Source organism: Marmota flaviventris, chromosome 4 (genome assembly GCF_047511675.1).
Source record: "Marmota flaviventris isolate mMarFla1 chromosome 4, mMarFla1.hap1, whole genome shotgun sequence".
Taxonomy (NCBI): domain Eukaryota; kingdom Metazoa; phylum Chordata; class Mammalia; order Rodentia; family Sciuridae; genus Marmota; species Marmota flaviventris.
This window is the reverse complement of record NC_092501.1, coordinates 6342633-6359008: the sequence shown is the minus strand read 5'-3', so window position 1 is coordinate 6359008 and position 16376 is coordinate 6342633. Positions and strand designations below refer to the sequence as shown.

General features: G+C 43.7%; 1 protein-coding gene across 2 annotated transcripts in view; it reads right to left on the bottom strand.

Moving 5' to 3' along the window:
- Window positions 1–2: 2 nt before the first annotated feature.
- Window positions 3–16376, bottom strand: part of Dhx32 (DEAH-box helicase 32 (putative)) — a 53469-nt gene continuing 37095 nt past the window's right edge. For both annotated transcript variants that reach the window (XM_071610823.1, XM_071610824.1), the window contains 5 exons: window positions 5277–5468; window positions 4455–4604; window positions 2692–2879; window positions 1505–1686; window positions 3–354 (listed from right to left, as the gene is read on the bottom strand). In XM_071610823.1, coding sequence (XP_071466924.1) covers window positions 183–354; window positions 1505–1686; window positions 2692–2879; window positions 4455–4604; window positions 5277–5468 — 884 coding nt within the window. In that variant the 3' untranslated portion in view covers window positions 3–182. The remainder of the gene's footprint in view (window positions 355–1504; window positions 1687–2691; window positions 2880–4454; window positions 4605–5276; window positions 5469–16376) is intronic.

The following is a 16376-nucleotide window of genomic DNA, read 5'->3' as shown; positions in this document are numbered from 1 at the left end:
AATTTGAAGAATTCAATAAAACTCCTATTTTTTATTTTAAAATAATATACAAAGTGTTATTTTTTCAAGACTATCCTGTGGGGTGGGGCATCCATCCTCATGTTAAGCATTCATATGTGGCTTTAGTGGGCCCACTGTGGGCTCACTCTGGGATCATTATTGCACTTTGTTTGGCAGGCAAGTCACTGAAGAGTGCATCTCTGCTCAGTAGTCTCAGGGCACTTTTCACACATTTTCTGTTCCTTCTTTATAGTTGAAATGGGGGACAGGTGATCCACAACTTGCTGTAGAATATCCTTACTTTCACTAGGAGGCAGATTAGTGAAATAGTATTGTGGTGCCAGCTGCATAAATCTGTTTAAAACAAAACAATTAGATGGGGACAGGGTATGACAGATATCAAACCTTGTTGTCTGGGCCCTTCCCAACCCTAGGGAATCTACTTATAGAACTAGTATTTAATTTGAATTCTCCAGCTGGACACAGTAGTACATGCCTAGCAACTCGGAGAGAGAGAGAGAGAGAGGATCCCAAGTTTGAGATCAGCCTCTGTCACTTAGCAAGACCCTTTCTTTAACAAAAGGCTGGGGATCCAGCTCAGTGGTAATGTGCACCTGGGTTCAATCCCCAGTACAAAAACAATAATAATTTGAACTCCCATCTGCCTTCGTAGAATACGTAGTTTCTGGTTTTCATGAAACCAATCCAATCCTATTTCTAGAATAAGTCAGCTTCTCTAGCATTAGGCCAGATGATGGAAGTACTGCTCACCATTGATCCCTGGTAGAAATAGGTATTTCCCCTAAGGCCCAGGACTACATGAGAGGGATCAGATCTGAAGCTTGACAGAACTTTGGACACTTATGAAAAATAATCTCCATTGCTGCTTTGAACATCACTTTGCTCAGGCAGTAGTGGTACCTTTACCTTCAAAACGGATCCAGAATTTGCAGTAGCCTCAGAGAGATTTGTCTTCATTCTTGATTGCCCCCCTGCCCCAATCCATCATCCGTTTAGCAGCCATAGAGATGCTCTTGCTTAAAACTCCAATTGTTATGTGCTGCACTCAGGATAAAATCCAAACCATTTAGCTGACCCACAAAGCCCTACACCTGTGGTACCTGCCTGTCTCTTCAACCTCACCATCCCTCCTTTCCCTAGCCCACTAGCTCCAGCCACGGTTGTTCTTCTGTTCCTAAAAGACAGCTATGCTCATTCTTCCTCAGTGAACAGTGCATTCTCCAGTAGCATTTTGTTCCTCTTAAAGATAACATTATGCTTTGTTTAATACTTCTTTGTTGTCTCTCTTTAAGCTGTGATCTCAAAAGCAGGAATGTTTCTTAAGTATCATCCACACAGCTGCCTGTGGTAGGTGCTCTCCAGAAAGTAAGAAAGTTACCAGTATAATTTTAGTATAACTGAAAATGAAATAAAACCCAAATTTGTCCTTTATCCCGACAGGTATGAATTCACAAGAATCCCCTTTCTTCTCCATTAAACTTACAGTTCAGGAGAGATTGCAGAGGTGACCCTGATGTAGTTGTTCTCAGATATGCTGAACTGATGGAAGAGGACCCACTCGGGCATCTTCTTGGTGATGGAGTAACCAGACAGGGGATGCAGCTGAGCTACCTGCTTATGTGTCAGCATTAAGTAGTTACCTGACCCATCCACATCCCGAGCGATCTAAAAGGTGTGATTTAAAAAGATTTGGCATCAGTATGGAGACTAATACACAAAAATTTCAAAGTATGTAATATGGAATAGTTTAAGATTTAGCACTCATGTTTCCTGTTTTCATAGAGAAAATACCACATAAATATGTTTTGCCCAGAACTATTTTTTTTGAAGATTTTTTTTTAAGATGGACACAGTATCTTTATTTATTTTTATGTGGTGCTGAGGATCGAACCCAGTGTCTCACATGGTGCGAGGCAAGTGCTCTACCCTGAGCTATAACCCCAGATCCCTTGTCCAAAACTTTGAGACAGTGATGACGTTAGCTAACTTGGGCAACTTCAGGGCAGCATGCTTAAACTACAGCTGTGAGGTGAAAGTTCTGGTCATGAAGTAAAATGGCATGTCACCTGCCATATTATGGAGCACACAAAAGCAGATGTCAGAGGCTTCACCCTTGCTATGGAGCATATAACTATTTTTAAAATTAATTTATGTATTTTAATTAGGTTATATGATCATTTAACTCTTAACAGGACCCATAATATACTCCTTCCTTACAGATTAGGGAACCCATACTGAAATATCATTTTTCTTCATTAAGATGACATTAGAGTTTTATGGAAATACTAGTTTGTGAGGGGCATACCAACTTCTATAATGTGCTTTGATTAGTAAGCCTTCACTATGGGAAAAGAGCAAATAAGACGCTACTTTTATTTGTTGGGCATTTGTATCACCACTGAAAAGGTGAGATGAGGGACTGTGCCTGATGTTCAGCTTCCCTCTGGAGTGAGAAAGACTTTGCCCTCCTGGACGAAGTTAACATTTTTCTTGCTTGGCCTTTTATTTCCTTATGAGGAAGTATATTTAAATGCCAAGTCTTAAATAACATGTACTTTTAGTATTATTTAAACTTCAGGTCAATAAAACCATCACCCAGTGTGAGAGACAACTGGCCAAAAACACGTAGCATTTGCTACAGCCCTGCCCACACGGCCCTGGCCTGCTGACCTGCATGAAGTAACCAGACAGCAGCGCTTTCTTGATGTTGAGGTTGTTTTCCTTGGAGCCAAAAGCAGGTTCTGCATAGGGAAGCTCGATTCGCTTGATGATTTCTAAGAGTTCAGCTCTGATAACATCTGCCATCCTGAGAGCGGAGGAGTTGAGGAAGTGATCATGACACCACTTTTCCACACAGTCTAGGAGGGAAAAAGGAACAAAGGGGTATTTAGAAGTGATCTGTCCTAAGCTTGAAAGAGCCCAGGCCAGGCTGGTTCTGTCCCTTAGCCCTGTGTACTCTCCCAAGGAGAAGTTCATGTGAGTGGGTGGCAGGAAGACAGCAGAGACAAAGGTCTCTGGTGGCTGGGGGATTGGCTGTCGAGGTTCTGCAACCCAGTGCATTGGGGAAATAGCATGTTCCCAATGTTGATCAAAAGTCCCCTTAATCCATGATGGTTGAGGCAGAGATTATGTTAAGATCTACATTTCCATCTCATGTGCACAGTAAGATGTACATGGCCACAATATTTAATCAAACTAGGAAGGAGAGACAAGTTCCTCTGATTCATGCAGATATTTCATATTTTATTTAATAAGAAAAGGATTACTACCAGGCCGACTTGGGAGCTAATTATACTACAGTTAAGCTCATCTATCTACCATAGCTGCAACTTTTTATTAGAAGTCACTTACCTGGTTGACTTTGGTTACTCTTTAATGCCACTTCTAATTCTTCAAGCTTTGCCTCAAGCTGGGAGTGCACACGGCCTTGGCACAGAGGGCAGAAGGCCCTCATTTACTGTGTCCTTTCCACTTAAGCCTGCTTGCTGCAGTGAGAGCCCATATGTGGTCAGACACTGGCACCTGTCCTGATTGTTCTCAAAAGATGCCACCAAATCCCCCAGTACTTTCTGGCTCCACTGACAACTTTCTTCTCAGCTCTGAGACACTAACTCTGATTATGTAGTTCTGTTGCCTTTCACTTCGCTGTCATCTCCCCCATCATTTCACATAGTTTTCAAACCAGTTTTTGAAGCAAAGGAGGTAAAGATTCCTTATGGAAAACAGAGAGAAAAGCCCTCCTTCAGGAGAGGAGCGTCTCACTGGCTGCCTTTGTGGGCTCCAACCTCTGTCATGCTGTTTTGCCCTCTGCCCGTCTTGCATAGGAGCTTCTGGTCACTTGGCATTAGTACCCTCCTGTGGAATTACTGTAACCACTGCCATTCAGGTCACAGGCTCCTGCCTCTGTGTCTGCACACACCCTTCTGCTTTGGGTGGCACCCTCCAGACAGATCCTTTCCAGCTCCCTCAGCACAGCAGCCTGGTCTCCACTCATGCCTTGAGCAGGGTTGGTTTTCAGTGCTCTGTGTCTTCTCCATGTGAAGAGTGAATGTGCTAGGCTATGCAAGAACATGGCACAGCTCTGACCTGGGGGGTGGGTACCTAGAGATGTTTGTTCCATGTTGTCGCAAGTCTCTGTGTCCCTCTGTCACTGCACCCCAAGCAAACTTTATCTGAAGACTGGCTGAGCAGAGTACCAAAGCTCTAAAAACAGGCAGGCATGTGTGGCAGCGCACCCGCACCCCATGGGATGAGAGCCCACCACTCAGCAGGAAACCACGGGTGTGCTGAGAGCCTCCAGCAGTGCTCCCCCAGTGGCCCGTGGGGCTAGAAGAGAACAGTTGTGGATAAACCACAGCACTTAAGAACTCAGCCTTCTATGGGAAAAGATGGAATTAGGAAGTAGAAGCTGAGAGCCACCACCATCCACTTACGCTCACTGGTGGAGTTCAGAGAGGTGTCTTGGTAGGCCTTGTAAATGTTGATGAGGGTGAAGTGATCTCCTTCAGGGTGCAGAAATGTCTCCCAACAGGTCATGGCAGCCTCCTCAGCTCCGTGAGGCAGATGTAAAAAGCAGCTAGGAGCTTTAAAACACAAGGATCACACGGTCAGCAGAAATGAGGACATTCCATCTTGGCACAGCATGCATAGGGGCAGGGTCACTATTGTTTATACAACTTCATCTGTCTTGGATCTCTCAATAAATATGTTATCTTGTTTACTTAGAAGTCAAAGAAATTTAGAGCCAGTCATCCTATAATTCTCTCTCCTCTTTGTTAAGGCCTGCATAATAGCTTTGACACCATGCTTATATTCCAAGGAAGCTGGGAAGCCCCATTGCAGGACAGGCTTAGTATTAAGGACTACGTTTTGCTGCAGCCCAGAGGCTGGTCTGTGTGCTGCCAGCAAAGGAACACACACACACACACACACACACACACACACACACACACGTATTTGGAAAATAACTTTTAGTGACACTTTATTGATCTGCGCAGAGCCCTTGAGCAAAAACAAATTTGGTATATTTTCACATGCTTGATTAAGAAATTAATTGGATTTTTATTTAGATTTTTCATACTAAGATCATTTTTAACAATTTTTCTTTCTTAATCTACTAAAATACTTCACTATTATTTCAAATGATAGGATCTCTGTCTCTGCTCTGTACTCCTGGAATTATAATTTCAAATGGATCATTTAAATCTATACCTCATACAGATTCACAGTACAAAAGAACAGCCATCAAGGAATACCTGTTACCATGGCAGCAATGGTTAGCATTTCGTCTACACAGTCAAATTCACAGGATGCCAAAATAGACTTTGAGAGCTGTGGATCCAGAGGAAACTCTGACATGATGATTCCAAATTCAGAAAGATTCCCGTCATTATCCAGTGCTGCCAGATAATCTAAGTCTTCTAGTGCCTGCATCAAACTTTCTGGTGCTAGGAAAGAAAAAAAACAAAAACCCAAAGTCTCATACATCATAATAGGTACTGGATTTGCTCTCCTGCATAAAAAAAAAAGTGAACGATGGGCAAGATAGGTAAAACAACAGGTAGCAGGATGCTGAACATCAGGCAACCATGGACAGTAATTCCTGAGTAAAAATTAACAAGGTGAGCTTGGTGGTAGTCCACATAATGCCTTGACAGTTTGCAGGGAGGGGAGCCCTGGTGGAGCATTGGCCATGGCCCACAGATTAAGAGTACCTGTGTACAGAGACAGGAATGGGGCTGAGAGTCCTCCCTGACCAGTCAGCAGAGTAAGGTCCACAGACATATGAGGCACTGCTTCAGGCCAGAGGGGGAGTCGTGAGAGAAGACTAGAAAGAATGGTGCCTGGTACCCACACAGAACTAGGCTAGGCCCTGTGTTCATGAGCCAGATCAGAAAATCTGATTCACAGGCACAGAATCATGAACCAGATGAGCACTGCTTTGGTGCTACCAGACAAATCTACCAAGCAAATCCTGAAATGTTCACATTGCAAACTAGGGCAAAGCTCACAAATATTTGTAGGAATACAAAAATATTCAGTGCCCAAGATAAAATATACAATACCTCACATCCAATGAAAAAATATGCATAAAAACACTGCATAAAAAAAGAGAAAAAGGAAAAAAGAACTCAGATGATAGAAATAGTAGACAGGATGTTCAAAATTAATTGCCAGTGCAAATAAAGACAGAAAACTGACTTTCTCCATTCCTTTCTGTTTTAGATTTATATAACATTGAAAATGGTATGGTGTTTATTATACGTGTTTAATCTCCACCAAAAATCCATTGCTTCAAAGCAATCTATTCTCTTTGTTCTTGTAGAATCATTATATTAAAATAAATACATGTGTTTTTTCACCTGTTTGGTACTTGGATAGCAGCAAAGTCCACACAAGGAAGCAAATCACACAATATAAAGCTGCTGTTCCAGAAACTGAAGAATTTATGAGAGGTGCTGGATTCCAGCTTTCATTGGTCTCAATCCCGGTATGTGCAGGGTATTGGGAGACGAAGACTGGGGCCCTGAGAAGCAATTTAACCTGTCTGCATTTGGGAATTCAAAGTAACAGATAGTAAAAATGTACTTACTTGCTGCCCAAACTTTGACCATTAAGCTATTTATCAGAATTTTAGGCAAACTGAGTAATTCAAAACCTAGTCCAGGCTCTGAGCTGAGCAGACCCCACCACTGACAGACCAACAGCAAAGCTGTGGAAACCACTAGTGTGGTCTGAGCAACAACAATAACACTGTGCTGCAGCTCACCGCACCTTTGGCCCTGCTGGAGGAGAGCAGAGCCACCAACAGAGATGATTTCAACCTCTGATAAACTAGTTGGAGCAAGATATCAGTGCTGGGAAAGCAAGGGAAGGGCCAGAGGGCAGTAGGAAACCACCTGACACCAGCAGGAGGACCAAAGCACAGCTTGAACCCCCACCTGGGAAGAAAGATGCTAAATATTCCTATTCTGATTTTCACATCAGAATTTTAAACTGAGCAGAAATCATGGCTTCTCAAGAACATTACATCATGGATTTGGCTGCCCTCCTGCCTGGGTGCTGACATGGAACACTACTTCATAATCTTGGGGGCCCTTGGACTAACCAAATTGGTAAAGAAGACACCTTGAAAGGCTGCAATTCTGGGAAGGAACAGTCGAGCTACTCAGAAAAAAAGTTCAGGAGTCCTGTAGGGAGCCAAGGGAGACATGAAAGGGAAGAGCTGAACTATTAGAGAAGATGCAAGAACAGGTGCAGGAATTAGCAACTTAGATTGAACAGAGCGAGGGGGCTGGGAGTACAAAGTTAATCACTGAAACAAATTTCTATAGATCAGCAAAACGGCTGCACTCTTAAGTTACAGGATCTTTGGCAATTGTTCCTATAAGATTCTGGCTTGACAACCAGGCTCTGTCCCCACTATTCATATTTATTCCCTGGAGTTGAGTTGGCTGCATACAGAGTTAGGAACAGAAATGACTTCATGATTCTGCTCCTGTTCCTAATGACAGAGAGGATATTTATGTTTTTTTTTTTTTCATTTCAGAAAGAATGAGTTAATGCAGACTAGAAGGAACCCTAATAGATACCTGAGCAGGATTTGCTAATATTACATTCTATATTTTAAGACATCTGGCCATTGTGGCCCATGAAACTATGTTAGCTAAAAAGCAGAAGGGTTTAGAGGAGTTGCTGTATGACAGTAGTCCACAGTAGGTAATGGATTATAAAATAGGCAGCATGCCTCCTCTTCTTCATGGCAGTCCAAAGGCAACTTCAAACAAAACATGGTCTTCATTCAGCTATCTTGGCAACAGCAGCTGATTGCCTGAGGTAAAGCTCACTGCAAGGTCAGGGGCCTTGTCAGCTGCCATCGCTCACAGGAACTTGAAGGGCTATCTATCATCACAGCATTTCTTTGCTGTTCCGTGTGTCCTTTCTTCACAGAATCCCCAATGCCACCCTTCAACACACTTCTGCATTTTTCTTCCAGGGCATCAGCAGAAAGGCTGCAACAAGGCTGAAGCTCACCAGCAGCTGAGGGGCTGAGGCAGGGCTATCCTGGAGCAAAAGCACAGGACAAGTGAGGGGTCCCAGGGCTGCACTGTCACAGCCTCACACAGCAGATTTCCTGTGTTCTTGAAACACATGCCAAAATTTTAAGTGTGAAAAGGGAAGGATCCCAGTCAGGGCTCCTCCCTTTGCAGGGGCATCTGTGCCCTCAGGGGCTCAGCAGGACTCCTCCAGCTAGGTCACCTTTGCTATGACAATCTCTTCTACCCTCACTTGCCAAAATGACTCAGAAACTTTCAGTTCCTTTCAAGGTAGCTGATACTATGCAAATTTATGTCAGTAACTTTATAAATGTAAATGCTTTAGTCTACTATTATTTCTGGGAATATACTTGGCAGGGCACCACGCTTTCTCGTGTCTGGAGTGGGCAAGCATTTCCAGCCATAGGGCAAGGAGTCTCTTGGTGAGTAGTCCCCAAAGCCATAGCTGTCCCTCTTTTTTGGCCATGTTCCTTAGCCTCCTTTTTACTAGCAAGGGCAGAAAATTAAGGCTCAATCTGTCATTAGAGATGGAGAGGGTTTTATGGGTAACGTGGCCTCCAATGGTAAACTGGAGAGAAACATTTTCTACACCCTGATTCTCAGAGCCAGAATTCTTTTGTGTCCAGCCCTGGCCCTAATGGCAGTGTCCAGTTAGGCCAAGCTTAGCTGTGCCCTGGGAACCCTCAGGTGCCAGCTTTGCTCCTGCCCATGGCATGGAAGAAAACATAAGCAGACAATAGACAGTCATGGGCAACTCCCAGAATTTTCTTTCTCTTCAAGCCACATCACCAACCAGCCCAGGCCTCAGAAAGGACCACGCAGGCAAGAAAGATGCTTAGTTCATCTCCCACACGTGTCTGCCTTTATTGGTGTTCTTGGGGGAACTACCAGCCTTCCAAAGGGCACACTTCTGTCAGTGTTCCTCAAGAACAGGGCACTATGAATGCCGCCACTTCAAAAATTACAAGTGGCTCCACCCCCAGTAATGGATATGATAGCTGTCCCCTCTTCTAGGAACTGCACTTCCACTGCCCGTCCCATACAAGGTGAAGCCACTGTGCATAAATGTCTCCTCCGTGCCTCTCAAAAACCTCATGATGCAGGTGGGTAGACGTTTCACTTTCAGTTTATAGCTGAGGCAAAGGTAAGTGACTTGCCAAAGCCACGTGGCCAGCCAGCTATTTCCTTACTTGTGAAATGAGGACTTCATGTGAGGTTTCACCGGGAGCTGGCAAAGCTGCTACTGGACCCTAGTAGGCCCCAGGGCCCACGTGCTTGCTGTCATCCACCACAACTGTCCCTGGGCAGCCTCAGAGGTGATCTGAGGTGACATCTAAGACCCATGGCTCACTATCTGTTTTCCACAGCCATGAAAATTGCCCTTCTGTAGCTCAGGGCCTACTGGCCTTGCACTTCAAAGCTCAGAGGGGAGTCACTATATGCCAGTCACTTTTCTAAGGGGCCTACATATGTTAATTAATTTAAACTCTGTGAACCAATTACTTTGATTATCCTCATATTAAATTACGTCCACTCTGTGCCTTTTAAAATCCCTGCCAGATTGTGTTTTTACTTTCTGTAACATTTCTCAACTGATTGCTTCTAAGATGCTCCCAAACACTGGCTCTCAGAAACTATGTTAGTGCATACTTGCCTCTTTTTCACACACACAACCCAGCTGAGTATGGCAATAAGTTCTGTTTGGCCTTTAAACAGATGATAGTATTTAACTTAAAAACCCAGGCGTGGTCTCATCAGTACAGTGGTGGAGTATCTGCTTAACTCTAGGCTGTGGGTGGTGACATGCAGGTGTCCTGGCTGCAGTCAGGAACTGCTGCAGCAAGGCTGTGGGTGAGGGCCACAGTGGAGCCTGTGTTCTCCCATTCTCCTCCACGTAGACTGTACAATTTTAAAACCGCTCTAAGTTTCAAAGCAAATCCCCAAGTTTCTAGAGATTTGTAAACATGCACATACAGCTCTCTAGTGTACTACAGATGGCTTTTAGCATGACAAATGTGATTCCAGAAAGTCGTGGTTAACGGATCTATGAGTCCTCTGGTGGAAAATCTGCACCTTGCCCACAGAGGAAGCCCCTGCAGATCTTCCCTCCCTCTCCCCACCTGAACCAGCTCAGGCCCCTGCAGCCCCAGCCTCCGTCTGCCTGTGCTTTCCCATTTTCAGGAGGCCTGGTCTTGTCTTACATGCCTGGCAGTTTATGTTAGGTTCATTTTTCTTTTCAAATCCAAGGAATCAGGTTCCAAAGCCAGTTGTCAGGCCACCACCAAAAATTCTGAGTCTGATTACAAAGACAATATCTGGTGTAATCTGATACATTTTGGCCCCTTTTCTCTGCAAATTCCTGACCAGGTATCCTTGCCTTCCAAGGGTCCACTGAGATAGCCAGTTGATCCTGAGCCTTCTAACCCAGATCCATTAGTGGCTGTGTCATTCATGATGGAGGTCAATCCTCATGCAGCCAGGGAAGAAAAAACCCTGTTTTTTAAAAAGAGGTCCATATCAAGGGAATTCAATTAATAGCCTGTAGCCTAGTTATGCCAAATTCATTTTCACATGGTTCATGAATCCAGAAAAGGGTAACAAGTTTGCTGCGTTTGTGCATTTCAATTATATGTTGAATTAAATGCAGCAGCTGCAAGCATTTTTATTTATTTATTTATTTAGCTTCCAAAATGATGAGTCAGATTTAATCCAGTTATATTTTTCCAAGCACAGCAGAAAATAGTTGTGTGGGTATTGTCAGAGGACAAAAATAAATGGCCACCGTGTTCCTTTTGTCCCCAGTTATCGGCTTAAGCCTCAGCGAGAAAGCAGCACAGAGGGGCCCTAGAGAGCACACAGGGGTCCCCTAGTACCCCCACAGCTGGGCTTCTAAGAATGACATTTGAGCCTGCCTTTTCCTCTCCTTTCATGACAGTCCACCAAATATCCCCTTTCCTGAGCAGGAAGAAGGCTGGGACATCAACAGGTTGTGATTCCTGGGCCTCAGGATGAGTAGTGGGGTTAGAACAGAGGAGGATTCCTGGATGACTGTTGTGGCAGATCCATCGACTGACTACAAGAGCAAAGCACTGGAAGCTCTGTGTCACCAGCGAGGCAGAGTGAAGGTGGAAGAGACACCCCCCGTCCACCACAGACTCCTTCTTCAGGGCCAGGAGAAAAAGCTGAGAGGGTGACATTACTGTTTAAAAGCTGAAGCCCCACACAGGAACACTGCTGTCCTCATCTAGCCTATCTGGGTCTCTGACCCTTCCACCATGTCCCTACCCAGCTCCCTAACTCATGGCCACTTTTATCTCTCTAAAAATGTCTACATAAGAAAAATCAATTGGGATCAGAGTTTGCCACATACATCTTACAACTTTATATCACATTCAGTGACTGTTTCTTCAGAACCACCATCATTTAAGCAAGCTAGGAAGGGGTCAGGCCTCCAGAACCCTTTTCTAGGGAAGGAAACCAGGAGCCAAGAAAAGCCGGCTAACGTATGCTCTGAGCCCAGCATTAGGAACAGGAACCCTGGCTGTTAGCCAGGTGACGTGCTCTCCTCCCTAGAGCAGCGGGATAGAGCTCACTTTGCAATCTAACTCTCAAGGTTGTCCTTCCACGCATTCCCTCCAGGCTTCTATTTCCTGCAGGCCTCAGCTCTTCTAGCCTCTTCCTCCTTATTCCAGAATTTCCCCTTTTACACTGTGATCTTGATCCCCTAAGTCTGGGGAGCCAGAGTCTTCGGCCCAAGGACATTTCTCCTCCTCTAGTTCACTCCTGGATTTCAGGGACACTGTCTATTCCCACAGACTTAGCACAAAGGCAGCATGTGTGGGGGGGGGGGAGGGGAGGGAGAGAGAGAGAGAGAGAGCGAGCATATTTCTTGCAGGACCACTGCCCAGGATCCTTTCACTGCAAGGACAGATAGTCGGGTGGGGGGAACAGCCATGGGAAGGAAGTCTATTTAGAAGAGACAGGAGCTTGTCTGGTTCCAGGAAGCTACTGCTAATTTAGGTAATGACCCTTTTTTGAAGATTCCAGAGTCCCCAAAAGTAAATTTGAAAATCTTAAATTTTCGAAAAAGATTCTCACCTAGAGGAGTAGTGGCTTCTTGGAACATAGTAATGGTTTTTCAAGACATTTATTAGGAGAATTCAATAGGGAACTCCTTGGGGGATTTGGGGAGGACTGGGCACTGTTGAGGGGCAGGATCCACTCTTGCTGGCCTGGCAGCTGCAGCTGTTTCTGGGCCCCTGTGCAGCAGGCACCAGCCCTGTGGACTTCAACACTGCTCTTCCTCGGATGGTAAACTGTCTGCACTCCATCTGTCTTTTTACTTTTTCTTTTTTTTTAAATATCTTTATTTCATTTTTATATGGTGCTGAGGATCGAATCTAGTGCCTCACATGTACTAGGTGAGCACTCTACCACTGAGCCACAACCCCAGCCCTTTACCTTTTTATTTTCAAAGTCAGCATCCTTAGGTGACCCTCTTCTTACTAAAAATTGGTGATTCCCAAGACAACCATAAGCAGCATGTCTTTGTTGTTTTCTGCTCAGAAACGGCCATTCTCTGCTTGAGCCTTACCCTGCTTTACCCGACTCTTGCCTAGCTTATACTTTACCTTCACTTATAAAATCCTCTTGTATAAAAAAATTTGTCCCAAATTCTACCAGTATTGTAAAAAAATTTTTTTTGAGGAAAAAGTAACTCTAAAATCATTTACATTTTCTTGAGTGCCCCTAAATCCTACTCGTGCCACTGGGTAAATGATAGAAGAGAGGCAGTGCAAACAGTAGAAATTGTACAGCTTCTACCCTAAGGACCCTCTGATTCCAAGGCCTATTGCCAACTTCTGTCCCTTGTGCAAAGTGACAACTGACAAGAATACCACAGGGATGCATGTTGGTTCAACATATGGAAATCAATAAATGTATACATCACATCAATAGACTTAAAGACAAGAATCATGATTATCTCAATAGATGCAGAGAAAGCACTGGACAAAATACAGTACCTCTTCTTGTTCAAAACACTAGAAAAACTAGGGATACTAGGAACATACCTCAACATTGTAAAAGCTATCCATGCTAAGCCCAAGGCCAACATCATTCTAAATGGAGAAAAATTGAAAGGATTCCCTCTAAAAACTGGAACAAGACAGAGATTCCCTCTTTCACCACTTCTATTCAATATAGTCCTTGAAACTCTAGCTAAAGCAATCAGATGAAAGAAATTAAATGGATACACACAGGAAAAGAAGAACTCAAACTATCACTATTTGCCAATGACATGGTTCTATATTTAGAAGATCCAAAAAATTCCACCAAAAAACTTCTAGAACTAATAAATGAATTCAGCAAAGTAGCAGGATATAAACTCAATACCCATAAACCAAATGCACTTATATACATAAGCAATGAATCCACCGGAAGAGAGATTAGAAAAACCACCCTAGCCTAAAAAAATAAAATAAAATATTTGGGACTCAAAAGACCTTTACAATGACTTCAGAACACTAAAGAAAGAAAGTGAAAAAGATAATAGAGGATAGAAAGATCGCCCTCCCATGCTCTTGGATAGGCAGAATTAACATAATCAAAATGGCATACTATCAAAACTATTATATAGATTTAATGCAATTCCTATTCAAATCCCAATGGCATTCTTCATAGAACTAGAAAAAGCAATCGCAAGGGTACGGGGCCTGGAAAAATAAGAGACCCAGAATAGCCAAAGCAATCCTCAGCAAGAAGAGTGAAGCAGGAGGCCTCATAATACCAGACCTGAAACTGGTACCAAAATAGACATGTAGACCAATGGTACAGAATAGAAAACGCAGAGACAAACCCACATAAATATGGTTATCTCATACTAGACAAGGATGCCAAAAACATTCACTGGAGAAAAGATAGCCTTTTCAACAAATGGTGCTGGCAAAACAGGAAATCATACATAGCAAGACAAAATTAAATCTCTGTCTCTCACCCTGCACAAAATCAACTCAAAGTGGATCAAAGACTTAAGACACTAGAACAGAGACTTCTATTAAGAAGAAAAGCAGGCTCAAATCTTCATTATGTTGGCTTAGGACCTAACTTCCTGAACAAGACTTCTAAAGTGCAAGAAGTAAAAATCAAGAATCAATAAATGGGACAGATTCAAACTAAAAAGCTTCTCAGCAAAGGAAACAATTAATAACGTGTGGAGAGAGCTTACATAATGGAAAACACTAAACGCACCTCAGGTAGAGCACTAATCTCCAGGATATAAAAAGAGCTCAAAAAAACTTAACATCAAACAAACAAAAAACCCAATCAACAAATGGGCTAAGGAACTGAACAGACACTTCACAGAAGAAGAAATACAACTGATCAACAAACATGAAAAAATGTTCATCATCTCTAGCAAGTAGAGAAATATGAATCAAAACTACTCTAAGATTTGAAATGAAATCTTAGAGTAGTTTTGATTCATAGTCAGAATGGAAATTATTCATAATTTCATAGTCAGAATGGAAATTATCAAGAATACTAGCAATAATAAGTGTTGGTGAGGATGTGGAAAAAAAGATACACTCATACATTGCTGGTGGGGCTGCAAAATGGTACAACTACTATAGAGGTATCTCAGAAAACTTGGAATGGAACCACTATTTGGCCCAGCTATCCCACTCCTTGGTTTATACCCAAAGGATTTAAATCAGCATAGTATAGTAATGCAGCCACATCAATGTTCATAGCAGCTCAATTCACAATAGTTAAATATGAAACCAACCTAGATGCCTTTCAACAGATGAATGGATAAAGAAAATGTGGAACATATACACAATGTAATATACTAGCCTTCAAGAAGAATGACATTATGGCATTTGCAGGTAAATGGATGGAACTAGAGAATATGATGCTAAATGAAATAAGCTAATCCCAAAAAACCAAAAGCTGAATGTTTTCTCTGGTAAGTGGAGGCTGATCCATAGTGGGGTGGGGGGATGGGGAAGAATGAAGGAACTTTGGTTTGTGTAGAGGCAAGGGAGGGGAGGGAGGGGCTGTGAGGATGGGAGGGAAGGTAGAATGAGACAGACATTATTACTCTATACATGTATGACTACACTCCTGGAGTGACTCTGCACCATGTACTGCCAGAGGAATGAGAAGCTGTGCTCCATTTGAGTACAATATGTCAAAATGCATTCTACTGTCATGTGTAACTAGTTAGAACCACAACAACAAAAAAGATAGCAGAGCCCCCAGGCCAGGAGGCTGTCATTTACATCTTTGGTAAAGTGCAAATCACAACCACCAGCTTAAAGTGCTGAAAAAATTAAGGATGTTCCTTTAACATAGAGCCCAAGTGAAAACTAACATGACAGCCAAGGACTGCCACACTCAGCCAGGGACCTTCCCAGGAGAAGCCACACCCCTTAGCTTTACTGAGGGCAAGCTGCAGGTCAGGGGGCAAAGTGGCAGGCGCAAGGGTACGGGGCCTGGGGCTAGGGGCAGTCGCAAGCGGGTGGCAGTGTGGTAGGAGGGCTCTACACTGCCAGGGTTTGACGTTCACCTTCTTCAATGGCAGTGGGTTACCTCCTTTCTTTGTGACTCAGTTTCCTCATCTGTAAAATGGAGCAAATAATAGCCCTCCCTTCGCAGGGTCGCTATATTAAATTGTTTCACATGATACTAAACACCAGCCATATAAATGTCACTGTTGTTATTCCTGCGGGGACAGGCTGGTATTGAAGTGGATAGGAATAAGCACAGCATTGCTGCCTGCAAACCACCAGCTGGCTGTTGACATTTAAAACCAAGTGACCCCATGCCAGGATGCTGTGCCTAGAGCTGAGGGGGTTTACCCAGCACAGGCAGGTCAAACCACGTGGGAATGCGTGGGAACCACCGTCTGCTTCCTCCCCCAAGTACCCTGAGCCACTCTGGCCTGGGTGCTGCCTGCTCTGGGGGTTTTCCTCAGCATTTGGTGGCCAGCACAGGTCCTGACAAGGCATGGACTCAAGGGACAAAGCCAGAAGTGTGCTAGGGCAGGGCTGTTCTTAGTGTGTCCATTAGATGCTCAGGAGGAGCGTGCTCAGAGTGTAACTCCACCCAGAGTTTAAGAACATCACCTCCCTTGTGTCGGAGTTTGACCTCAACTATAAAGGAGTGGAATTCTAGTGGCTCTTCCTCAGGAGACAGCATGGCTCATAAGGAAGGACCACTGGCCTTCAAACATCCCTTCCAAGAATCTCTGAGCTGCAGGGGTGCTGTCTCCATCTTCCCCTGCACTCTGAGACTCCA